General features: G+C 43.4%; 3 protein-coding genes across 5 annotated transcripts in view; 1 reads left to right on the top strand and 2 right to left on the bottom strand.

Annotated features, from left to right (window-relative positions):
* Positions 1-3,732: 3,732 nt before the first annotated feature.
* On the bottom strand, positions 3,733-6,245 carry SNRPD3 (small nuclear ribonucleoprotein D3 polypeptide). Of its 2 annotated transcripts, none has more exons than XM_082774494.1 (4): positions 6,148-6,245; positions 5,661-5,810; positions 4,779-4,971; positions 3,733-3,892 (listed from the first exon to the last, which is right to left on the bottom strand). In XM_082774494.1, the coding sequence occupies exons 2-4, from the start codon at positions 5,784-5,786 to the stop codon at positions 3,831-3,833; spliced, it is 381 nt and encodes a 126-aa protein (XP_082630620.1). In that variant the 5' UTR covers positions 5,787-5,810; positions 6,148-6,245; the 3' UTR covers positions 3,733-3,830. The 2 variants fall into 2 exon arrangements, with proteins under 2 accessions (XP_082630620.1, XP_082630621.1); XM_082774495.1 differs by lacking the exon at positions 6,148-6,245 and adding an exon at positions 6,022-6,103.
* Positions 6,231-12,125, top strand: part of GUCD1 (guanylyl cyclase domain containing 1) — a 9,006-nt gene continuing 3,111 nt past the window's right edge. Inside the window, exons 1-6 of one of the 2 annotated variants that reach the window (XM_082774493.1) lie at positions 6,404-6,422; positions 6,792-6,890; positions 7,718-7,802; positions 9,238-9,403; positions 10,144-10,235; positions 11,806-12,047. In XM_082774493.1, the coding sequence (XP_082630619.1) occupies positions 7,792-7,802; positions 9,238-9,403; positions 10,144-10,235; positions 11,806-12,047 (511 nt within the window). In that variant the 5' untranslated portion in view covers positions 6,404-6,422; positions 6,792-6,890; positions 7,718-7,791. Of the gene's footprint in view, positions 6,423-6,791; positions 6,891-7,717; positions 7,803-9,237; positions 9,404-10,143; positions 10,236-11,805; positions 12,048-12,125 lie in introns of both variants that reach the window. The other variant, XM_082774492.1, reaches the window with a different exon arrangement.
* UPB1 (beta-ureidopropionase 1) overlaps positions 10,332-12,125 on the bottom strand; it is a 23,129-nt gene continuing 21,335 nt past the window's right edge. Inside the window, exon 10 of the transcript XR_014318715.1 lies at positions 10,332-11,151. The gene's annotated coding sequence lies outside the window, so the exon portion shown is untranslated. The remainder of the gene's footprint in view (positions 11,152-12,125) is intronic.

Here is a 12,125-nt window from a genome sequence, read left to right as displayed (position 1 = left end):
TGGCATTTTTCCCTTCCAGAGGGTTCTGGTTTGATGGATTTCATTCACTTACCTACAGAGCCATCTAGCGGAGGAAAAAACATTTGTTAGAATGAAATTCAATTTATCACGCTGTAAGGATAATACACATAGGATCTGATCTTCAGAACAACCTGTAACAAACTAACATATCCATTGTTCTAGTCAAATTTTAAGCAACTAATAAGATGTTGCTAAGTGATCTTGGCTTTCGTTCCTACAATTACAAAACTTCAAACTTTTCAACACTAATTCCCAGTATCTTTCTTTCTGAAGAGGGTGAACATTTCATCGTAGACTTAGCCTCAGCTGAATTCACAGTGCAAAGCTTTTTGCTCTTGCAAAATCTGGAATCCTCTTCAAAGCTGATGTGGATCAGAGCTGTTATATGTTTTAAGCAAATCTTAAAAGCTAAGGCAACACTAGTTGGAAAAAAATGTTTCATTGCAGTGTTCAGTGGACATCTACAAAAATAAAGGGTGATAAACATCAAGTGGGGTATAAACTTCTTAAAGCAAATAGAACAAACCCTGTAGTGCAACAATCAAACCTACTGCAGAGGGTTCCTGTTTCTCTCTGAAATTCTTAGTTGCCCCTCTGCCCTCACTGCTGTTGAATGCCACACCAACTGTTTCAGGGAAGAGAAGGGATCTCAATGGAGAGAACAGAAGCTTGGCATTGCACAGGAAGGAGGAACAGGAACTTCTAAAAATAATAGAAAATGTAAGGCAATCATCATTAGTTGAAATAATCCACAACAAACATGTTACTGTGAGGCAGCTCTAATTTAAGTAAATTAAATTTAACAGTTATGGTCTTTAGGGTTCCCCTGGGCGTTTCAAAACCTTGGCCATTCCTGTAGTTCTCTGTGGTCAAAAATAGTGCCATTTCTCCCTGCCCTCTGCAAAAGAAGTTGTGTCCTTCAGCAAAGGGCTACATGCTATTTAAGAGCCAGAGGGAAATAGTGTGAGACAAAGCCAGTGGGACAGATTTGCAGTCTTGCCAAAACGTTGAACCTTTTCCAAAAAATACTTTTAGTCAATTTCTCCATCTGTGCCTTGCTTCCTTTTCCATTTATTAATAATTTTTGGAGGCTTTTAAGAAAAAGAAAATAAAGCTTTGAAGGCTGGGAAGTACTTGATAGTCGCTGTAAGAAAATAAAAAAATGCACTAAGCCTCACTATTAGCTTCCCCTAGAGATTGCAGGGAGACCCACTAGAAGTCAGATCCGAAAGTGTTCCAGCAAAGCGATTTCTCTTTGTTCAAACTGTGAGCACACTTCTTGTGTCTCCTGCTCCTGAACAAGGTAACAGTAAGCTCCTTTGGCAGTCACCCTACATTAGCCACTGCCAGGACAACACCCATTTTAAAGCAGAACAGCTTGACATTCTTCAACACCACACCCCACCCTATAGTAGGTTATATTCATGGCAATTTACTGTGGCACTAATCAATCTCAGATTTTTATCAGGTGTTTACTTTGGGAAGAAGCAGCTGTTGTAGCTGCTGAAGCAGCATCCCACAAAATCTTGCAGCAAACACTTGCCTCAGGTTATACAGAAAGCAATGTATGGTGCCATCCCTATCCTACCTGTTGTCAGTAGAGTAACTCCAGTGTACAAAAACTCAGATTAGGTTAGCAACAGAAACCTGGTGTATTAAAATGCATAAAAAACTATTAGCAAACTACAAACAGAAAACATCTAAATATAATATAGATATAATGCTATCTGTTAGTGAAGCTGACATCTCACATACCACCACCTAGCAACAAGCAAAGCCAGCAGCCGCCAACAGAACGCACATAGTCTTACCAGCCATTTCCAGAGATCCCAGGCTTTAGCACAATTAATATAAGCAGACAGTTCAATTTCTACTATGAAGCTCAGGGCACAGCAACAGGATGGAATTCTTTTCTCCTTTGTGTGTTAAAAAAGGAGAGTCTCAAGTGGGCGTCTACTACAGACTCAAAATGGGCTTCTGCTTCACACTGATTTTAAGATGTTTTTTCTCAAAACAATCTTGTGAAATTCAGTAACTTAGGTAGGCATGGGGAGGAAATTCTGTGAAAGTGACAATGTCCTCTCCCACAGTAAGAGCTGGAAACAAGCTGAGTATTAGAGCTCCACAAACAACTGTTTCTACTAGTTATTCAAAATGTTGCACTCTGCAGGTAGACCACCGCAGTTTTGCTCACCAGGATTTTACACAGGTGTAGTCTGAGGGGAAGCGCATGATCAGCTGATGTCAGTCAGGGTTCTATTTCAAGTGATTGCGGATACAAAGAACAACAGATTTCCCACAAGGGAGTGTTCAACATCACTACAAAATTCCTTTAGGTACTCACTTTAAGATGGAAATTCTGTGATTCTTTGAAATACTGTCTTTGGGAAAACATTACTGCTGTATGAGCATGGCTCACATGCCATGTTTGGAAGCATTTTTGTGAAAACTGTCTTGTCTTTCAGTCAGGTTCCTCAATCTAGGCATAAGAAGGCAAAGTTTTTTATAAATTAATCTCAAATACATCACAAACTCTTCATAGATGTTTCTAATGTAAATATTTAGGATCATTACTAACCAGAAAACAAAACAAAACATAAGCAGGGTTTTTCTAGTGATCTGCAATCAAACACTGCTTTATTTACAGACAATTCAACAACCGAATACATTAGTTCAACTTTCATGTCTGCACACAAGGGAAGAGTCTTTACACATTAGAGGAGAGAAGCAAGACTAGATAGCTTCTTATACATGTATGGATTGATAACTGATTGTATGCAAGTATGCAGTTAGGTACAGGCGCGTTCAACTTAAATATCTCAGCTACTAATGTTGGTAAGAACAGCCACGCCATACTTTTAGCAGAATAAAGCTACAACTAAATTTGGCTTCCTACAATTGAGCTGGTGATCAATGTGACCAACTGTAGATTTTTAAAAACAAAAGCAAAATTTAGACATAAGTTTTGCTCAAAAGATTAGCCTTTTTAAAGAGCCTTTTTAAAAGATAACCATCCTTATGACTTTCCCCATACACCTTCCAGATGCACAAACCACTTCAAATTAATCCTTGACAATGAGGTGTGTTTTTTTTGTTTGTTTTTTAATATTCCATCTTATCTTCCCAGGCAAGAGGAAAAACAAGTGAACTATTATAGCAGGGTTAGAATCAAATCTTTCACCTCAGGCGAGTGGTCTCGAGACTCAGGCTAGAAAAGCCCGTCTACCAAATATTAAATTTGGGTGTTTATAGTGAAAAGTTTTCCCATGTCCCAAGAGAAAAATACAAAATACAAGAATATAAGCTCAACGTACAGCTCTGAACACAGACCTGTATCTCTTGGTAGATCCATGTGAAGTAAAAGAACACTGCTTTGCTTCTCAGGAAGCTGCCTCCATTTGGCTGTATGTTCCATAAACGCAGACACTAACACAGCTTCAAAACATTTAAAAATTCTTCATCAAGAATAGCTTCTAATTCTTTAGAGTGAATAACAACAGGATTAAACAAGAAAAAGGAAGCAAGATGATCTTTAAAACTCAACGCATTACACAAAAGTACAAAGAAGTCAAATCTAGATACCAAGTCTGCTGTTTCCCAAACAATGCACTTTTAAGGTCAAAATCAACCTAAAATGTATTTGCCACCTACAGAAACAAACCAGAACTCTAATGTGCCAAAGAGGAGTCCTGCCATATAAGAGCAGACAAGTTCTTCTCAGAAATATTTATTAAACAAAACCGATAGCAACACACATGTAGTACAGTTAATACCCCCTAATAAAAAAAGCACATTGGACAAGGCCAAAATTATCTTCGTTTCTGGAAGATGTTGCCACGGCCCATACCACGACCTCTTCCTCTTGCAGCCACTGAAGAAAGAAAACACCAGGGATTACATGAATTTGATATAACTGCACAGTTAAAAAACTGACACCAAAACTGACAAAACCAAAAACAAATAACTCTCGAAGTCTCTTGCTTAGAAGCATGGAAACTAAATCATCCTATTCAGGTTAAGTTCAGACTGTGATATAGTAAGCAAAAGTTTTTTGCCTAAGGAAGCATAGCCAATAGTTACAGTCTTGCTATTTATAACAGATGCAATGTGTACGAAGAGCAATAAAAGATTAACACACCTTGTGTCCTAATCTGACACACAAAGTTTGTAGCCAATGAGATTTAAGACCACACTCTTCCTAGGATTTGCAACAGAACTCGCTATGTTTCAGCAGACGTTACTCCCACACACGTCCTTCCTGCATTTGCTAGAGTTAACCAAGGACTTTAGAGCTCATGACTATTAGCAAGTCTTGTTGTAAGTAGACTGTGCACAAGAAAGGTACTAATGAGGATGAAATGCTAATAATTACAGTTTCCCAAAAATTTAAGTATCATCTTTCTACTTGATTATTTTTTCCCCTAAAAAGTTTAACAAGAACACCTGAATCCTTTCTCGAGTAGTCCAAACAGCTGGCGGCTGCCTTCACTGGAAAACCAAAGCTGAAATTTTACATCAAGTCTCTAACAGACTACTTAACATACCTGGACTATTGCAACATCAATATTGTGCATGGGACAGTTTGAGTCTTAACTCTCACCGTAAGATAAAACAAAAACTATGCCAGAAATAGTCATTCAGCTTCCTACAGCTTATACTTCCTCAGTGATGGAGATGAAAGTTGCCCAGTTCCTCTACAGCAAAATGGAGAGAGGATGGGGAGGACAGACAGGAAATCATTAACAGATTGTACCTACCCTGAGCTTTGAGAATAGCTGCTTTTCCTCGCCCAGCTCCAGAACCCTGGTTTTTATTCTTCATGCTCTTCAGCATAGGAGCATTCTTCAACATATCCGGTAAAATTAGAAACCGTATCTTGCTGCCTCTGATGTACACCTGCTCAAGCTGTGCCACTCGCCCATCTCTGTACGTCACTGTTATGTTGGACATCTGGAAAATACAGATCAGTGTTCACAGAGGCCTTTAGCACAGTTTTGGGCTCCCACTATTCTTGCCTGCAGAATATACAGCCAGGATTCAAGTACTAAAGTCAAAGACTTTCCAAGCACGCTGTCTTCTCAACCGGAGTGGCACCACAAGGCATCCAGCACCAGTTAAATATACTCTTACACATGCCGCTATTCAAGCGGAACCAGAATTTTTACCTTCTCCACAGTCTGAGTACAAAACAAAGCTAATAAAACTTATTTTTAATAAACCTTTGCTAGCCGTAACTATTACAGAAGCATTTTGATTTCAACCATGATTTACAAAAAGCCAATTGAAATTAAGCCTCCTGGGATGCCTTAAGGCACGTACATTAAAAACAGCTCCAATGACACATTAAATAAACAACTTCTGCAGAAAAATTATTCATAGAACATTGTTCACAGAACAAAACTTTAGTAACTCTGATGCCATTGACAGGAGTTCCCAATTGCACTCTTAAACCCAGAAAGAATAACCTGCATGTTGGCATGCTCAGTGATCTCAAATCACTACGTTAGGGGCATCAGTAGCAAAGTTTTACTTATCCTAAGTGTAAAACCGAGGGTCTCTAAATCAAGCTGTCCATCTGCTACAGATAATCGCTTCCAAGTCCAGGTCAGCCCACCTGCCTTCTGTCCTGCAGCACGTACCTGACAATTCATGTTGTCCTCGGCTTCAATGAGCTTCCCTCGGTACACTTCCCCCGTGTTGGTCTCGCAGGTCACGATGTGGCCTTCAGCCTCGTGCAGCACCTTGATGGGCACTCCGATCGACATGCTGGCGGTGCTGGGGCTCTACACCTGCGTCAAGGGAAGGAAAAAAACTCAAAATAACGGAAATAACGTACAAAGTGCTTTGTGCAACAGGCTTTCCCTACGGGAGGCGATTTTCTCTCTTGCCCCACACGCGTGTATCGATAACCCTGCCCCAGAGAGATGCCCGTGGCAGGAAGGGGCTGAAAGCCAGCACCACCCCCCCGCCCTCCCCGCACTTCTGGCGCAGGGAACCCACCCGTGAGCAGCGGGCACCCGGTCGGGGAACGGCTCCAGCCCCGGCCGCCCCCCTCAGCCCCAAGGCCCCAAAACCTCGCCCCCAAGGCCCCGAGGCCCCTCAGCGCCGTCCCCGTCCCGCGCGCACCGTAATGGCTCCGCCGCCTTCCCGCCGTGCAGCGCAGCCCGGAAGCGGAAAGCTCCCGGCTCGGGCCCTGCCCCGCCGCCAAAGCCGCCCGGGGCCCGCCGCGGCCCGGCAGGACGGTTCCGTGCCCTCCGCCCCCCCCCTCCCCTGAGGCGCGGCGGGCGGGAGGAGCCGGGCGGGCGGCGGGGCATGGGCGGGCGGTGAGCGGCCGGCAGGGCCCGGCGCCGCCATGAGGAGCCCGCAGGGGGCCGGGGGGGAGCCGCCGCCGCCTCCATCAGGTCAGTGCCGGCCCCGGGAGGCGGCTGAGGGGGCTCGGGGGGCGCTGAGGGGGGAGCCGGGGGCTGCCGCCGCCTGCCCGGCACGGAATCGGTCTCGGGACTCGTCACGGGCCCGGGGCAGCGCTAACAGCGGGGCGCTGAGGGAAAGGAGAGGATGGGCGCGGGTCCCGGTCCCCGGGGGTTGTTTCTGCCCTCAGGGGGAAGCCCCGCGGTGGAGGGGGTCGGGGAGCCCCGAGCGGTGCCGGCTCCAGCAGCGCCACAGCCGCGGGGATCGGCGGGTGCCTGCAGCGGGCTGGGACTGCGCCAGGGAGCGGGGTGAGCCCAGAGCTGGCGTCACCCGCAGCGTTTGTCAATAAAGCTGCGTTACAGCCGCCAGCCCGCACCGAACGCGTTCTGTCCCCGTCCTGAAACGCAGCTGAGCTGACCCTGTATTAACAGAGGTTTGCGAGGGGCTTTTCCAGATCAAAGGTGAGGTTATGTGGAGAAAGCTTTTATGATTAACTCACTTTGCTTAACTCTGAAGTAGCAGTAACAGGCAAAAACGCTGAGGGCCCTCCAAGTCGTAAGGGTGTTTCTGAAACTGAAACCACCACAGAGCCACCTCTGAAGGAAACACAAGGGCTGTCAGCACTGCGGGTGTCCCAGGACTTTCGGACAGAGTCGTTCCCTGTCCCTCTTCTTTGTTGTTATCGAGGGAGTTAATAGAGGAGGCTAGCTGGTGTCATTTGAGTTTCTTTAACCTAAAATTACTCCTGACAATTACAGTCCTTGAGGAAAAATACATCTCTAGAAAAGCTCATAAGAAATCAGAGCCTAGAAATCTTGGGTGTGTCCAATTTCTTCCCTTTTGGTTTAAGATTTTTGAGGCGTAGAAATACATTCAGACACATGAGGAAGGATGCGTATCTACGCCCTACCTAGTATTATTTAAGAGGGGTTACTGCTCCCCAGTTAGGGGCTGGGGCTGAAGTTTCACTTTATTTTTGGCCCACCAAAAACAAAGTAAAACTTCCATGAGAAGGGTGGACCATACAGCAGGGTGATCTGGGTGTGTAACAGTAAAGGAGTATGAGCTTATACTAAACGCTTAATTATACAGAAATAGCTTAATTATATAGAAATGGCAAATTACTAAAAGAAGAAGAACCTGCCAATCAGATAAAGTAAAACAAAACCAAAAACCACCACCACCCATTTCCAAGTTTCTCTTACTACAGAATGCTGAGGTACAGAAGCATTTCTGTATGGATTGATGTATTTTACGTTTTGCTCACAACGGGGTGTTTTCACCACAGTTGAATGTGTCCAGCTGAAAGTGCCCATCATCCAGCAGCTGTACCACTGGGACTGTGGGCTGGCCTGCTCCAGGATGGTGCTCCAGTAAGTCACTGGTTTTGTTGGAAGGGGTGGGAAATCCCATCCGTGGGAGAGGGGGATCCAGGGAGAAGGGGCATGCAGAAGCAGCTGTGAGTTTGACTGAGTTTTACAGGAGCACATATTCTTGGGTGCCCTTGGAGAAATACTGCTGCCAGGGCTTAGCACCGCCCTCCAGGAGAAGCAAGGGAAAATAGAAACTAAGACAGACTTATGACCTTTTCAGTAATTGTTTTGATTGACTGAAAATAATCCATTCAGCACTGAGTCTAAGAACTTTGCAGGTTGGCATGCTTAAGCTGATAAAAAGTTATCCCTCTTTCCTGTTGTTATAATTCAGGTTTGGTATTTACCACAGCAGATCATGTAATTCCTTTCTGTATTTTCAAGCAATAGGTAGGTTTATCTCAGTTTGTGAGTATATACTGCCTTGGTCTTGCTGAGCCCCAAATATGGGGGATGAACAGTTTTGTTCCAGGAGTAGTTTCAACTTCAAAACAATGCACTGTATTGCCCTCTTTTTTTTTTTTTTTTTCTTTTTCAAGCCAGTAGCTGTTCTGCTGAACTCCTCTTTCCTTCCACAGAGGAACATGAGCTTAGGTGCAGGAGAAATACCTATTTAGATGTCCACTTAGTAGATATGAAGCAGAAGATTTTCATTTCTCTCCATCCCTTCTACCAAGACGTTAGTCCGTGTGCTGGTAATTTCCCATCTTGACTACTGTAACCTCTGCCTCTTCATTCCCTTTGCCACACCTGTCAGCCCAAAACTCAGCATCTAAGATTAATCTTCTCACCCTGTTGATCTGACCTTGTTTACCCTGCTTCCTCAATTCCAGTATTTTTTTTTCTTTTGCATTTGATTCCATTTGTTTTGACTTCCAGAACTCTTCGTTACTGCCCCTCTCCATCCCTTTGCAACATCCTAAACTTTCTCAAGACCATCTCCCCGTTATTGCCTTTTCTGTCATCAGTACCTAAGACGAACTTCCTCTGAGTATATACCAACTTCCTTTGCAGTTCCTCCTTTTGAAATCCATCTATTGTGTGAAGCAAGTTTTTATTAGACTTTAACACTCCTCTCTGTGTTTGCTCTATTAAGATTGTATGTATAGATTGTAAGCCCTTCAGGACAGTTCTGTACTTGCTGAGTATAGCTTGCCTATTGTACAGCATCCCCTATACTTCTAGTGCTATAAAGCAGTTGAGATACTGGTACTTTTCTAAAAAAAAGTCAGCAATAAATCCAGTTAAATATTCCCTATTCCCTTTCCCTTCCCTTAAATTTGTGGCTCATTTGTGGGATGTTTTTTGGTTACTTCTTAGCCAAGCCCATTGTTTCAGTTTTTCCTTCCTGTGATGTGGAAGCTTGGGCTACAGCACACACTTTGCTTCTCCTAAGATCTGTGCTTCCCTTCCCCTGCCTTTACTAACCCCATAGGTACCTGAATCACTTGGACAACGATGAATTTCAGAAAGCCATCCAAGAGCTCCAGTTAACAAAGAGTATCTGGACTATTGACCTGGCCTACCTAATGCGGCACTTCGGTGTTAAGCATAAATTTTGCACCCAAACACTTGGAGTGGACAAGGGCTACAAAAATCAGGTTAGTATTCTTATCTACTGGGAAACAGCAGGCAGTTTTTAAAGGGAGTGCTGTGCGTCATGCTAGAAGGGCTCTGCTGTGTAACTGATGGTTAACTATAGCTCCTGTAAACAAGGTTTGTCTGTTGCCCAAATTGGTATAAATCAGTTCCAAAGGCACAGCTAGATAGGATCTCATGTATTCTGTATCTTTGATCCCATTGATTTTTTTAAAAAAAGTTTTTGCATAGTGTTCTTGAAAGGTTCCAGACTATTCAACACCCTTGGAAACTGAAGCCCTCTAAGCTGTCTCCAGAACAGGCACAGCTCGGGCAGTGGTTGTGCTTCCACACTTTCCCTGCCACCATGCCTCAGCCCTGGCCTGGAGGAACCACCTCTAGAGGCCAGTTCTGCTTCCATGACCGTGGAGAACTTCTTCAAGGTTGCTAACAAGGGGACCAATGAACACACACACAAGCAACAGCTTTTCTGATGCAGCCTCCTGCCCAGTAGAAACCAGGCAGACTTCTTTCATGTTGGCAGATGAATAGCCACTGCTTGGAAATTGCAACAGTAACTGACCAGGAATGAAATTAAACTGATAATTTAAAGCAGGAATTCTTATTACCAGTGAACTAAGGGAGAGAGTTCTTATCCCATAGCCAGATCTCCAGCTTACACAGGCCCTTGCTAGCAGACATTGTAAATGGTGGATTACCTAAGGTGATCATCATTCCAGTTCATAAATTCTGTTATCTCCAGTCATTTTATAGGAAGCACTTTGACACAGAAGAAAATCGAGTGAATCAGCTCTTTGCACAAGCCAAAGCCTGCAAGGTGCTGGTGGAGAAGTGGTAAGCTTATTGTTTTCACTTTGCTCTTTGGAGATTGGGGGCTTCATGCATTTTTTGGAATCACTGAGCTAAACTTATGAAAGCCAGGCTGAAATCAGACCCACAGCCTTTTTGGTGAATTAGTCTTTTTACTTTATATCTCAGAAGAGCGGACGCAAAGAGTTAATAATGAAATTTGAGGAACAATAGTAATGACAGAGTGATTAGCAAATGTTGACAGAAGTTAGCTATTATATTTTGAATTTGATTTTCCATTAAGATTATCCAAATAGGGAATGCCTACAGAGCTTTAATTGGCCATTGTTAAGTACCATTGTCATTTGAATTAAGGAGAATGCTATGTGGACACACAGCCCATTGTTCCTAGAGCTATGCAAATATTATAGGTCTCTGTTCCTAGACAGAAGCACAAAGATAAAGCTGGCATGTGAGCCTTTGCTGATAGGAGGATAAAATAAAGAACCTTATGAAAGAATTATAAACCCAGGAAAAGAGGAAAAACTGTGGAATTGTTTAAACAACCTATAACTGACAGTGATGTTTGTTATTTATGGAAAATAACTAATGCATGTTCAGCTTGAGTTGCACCCCCTTTTATAGAGAAGCTGGTTTAGATCTCTGTCAAAGTGCGGTAAGTAGTTAGGAATGAGGAAAGAAGAGAGGGTACCGGGCAGCCACAACATTATTTGAATGCTGCAATGCAACTTTCATTTAAAAGAATTGTTAAGTGTTCTTTTTAACATATCCAGTCTGTATGGCACCACCTGTTTAACTAGAGCTGTGTGTCAAGAGAGAAGGGACAGTCAGTCCATCTTGGTGTAGAAATCTTAAGATCGCGTCCTTGATCAAGGCAGGGACAGAATGCATGTGTACCTGTGCAGTACTCAGCTTGGGGCACCGAAGAGTAGAAGCAACGCTGGGAAAGATTTAAAAAGAACAAGTTCAGTCAGGTATGACACACAGCACTACATCTGAAACACATCCAAGGGATGAGTTCTAATGCATATGTTATATACCATCTGCCTCAGTGAAGGACAGCTTTTAACAGATGAGATTATAGGCTATGTTTGGTTAATACTTGCTTTCTATAAGAGGTACTATAGAAGTACAGCCTGAAAAGAATCAGGTAGTCCAAACTTGCAACTGGGAGATGCATATTCTTGTGTGAAAGAGGCAAATGTGGGCATGCATTAAGTTGGTTAGTGATTACATGATCTTCAGCTGCTCAGTCAGTGAAGACTTGGTGCTTCGGAGTTAAGCTTTTTCTAAGAGCAGGATAGAACATTTCACTTGTGATTTTCCCACAACAAAAGTCTCTTAAATTACTGAGTAAGTTGCCAACTTCTTTAATACTCTTCTCCTAGGCACCCGATACATTTTGAGATTACATCTACATTATTGCAGAATCCAGTGCTGTTGCTCTACACTTCAGGAGCAGCAATGAGATCAAAAGACCATGAATAGCACAGGTTTTGTCAGGCTTTGTAGCAAAGCCTGGAGGGTTTAGCTTCACTGAATGCCAGTCTCTTTCTTAAACTTGTAAATAAACATGATTTTTTTTCCCCTACAGCACAGTAACTGTTCAAGACATCCAAAAACACCTGTCCCAAGGTCATGTAGCCATCGTCCTAGTGAATGCAGTCCTGCTGTTGTGTGATCTTTGCTCAAGTCCTGTCAAATATTGCTGCTTTCTCCCCATTGGACAGAAGTGCTTCTGCAGGAATCCTGACTACCAGGGCCATTTCATTGTGTTGTGTGGCTACAACAAAGCCTCAGGGAGTATTTACTACAACAACCCTGCCTATGCTGACCGTGAGTAGCCTGCTCTTTTTGGGTGGATTCTCAGCCACCTTGTTACTTAACACGTCCATAACACAGAGCCATAGCTGG

This window comes from Aythya marila (genome assembly GCF_965140915.1).
Source record: "Aythya marila genome assembly, chromosome: 17".
Classification (NCBI taxonomy): domain Eukaryota; kingdom Metazoa; phylum Chordata; class Aves; order Anseriformes; family Anatidae; genus Aythya; species Aythya marila.
Note: the sequence above shows the minus strand (reverse complement) of the source record. Positions and strands in the feature narration are given on the sequence as shown.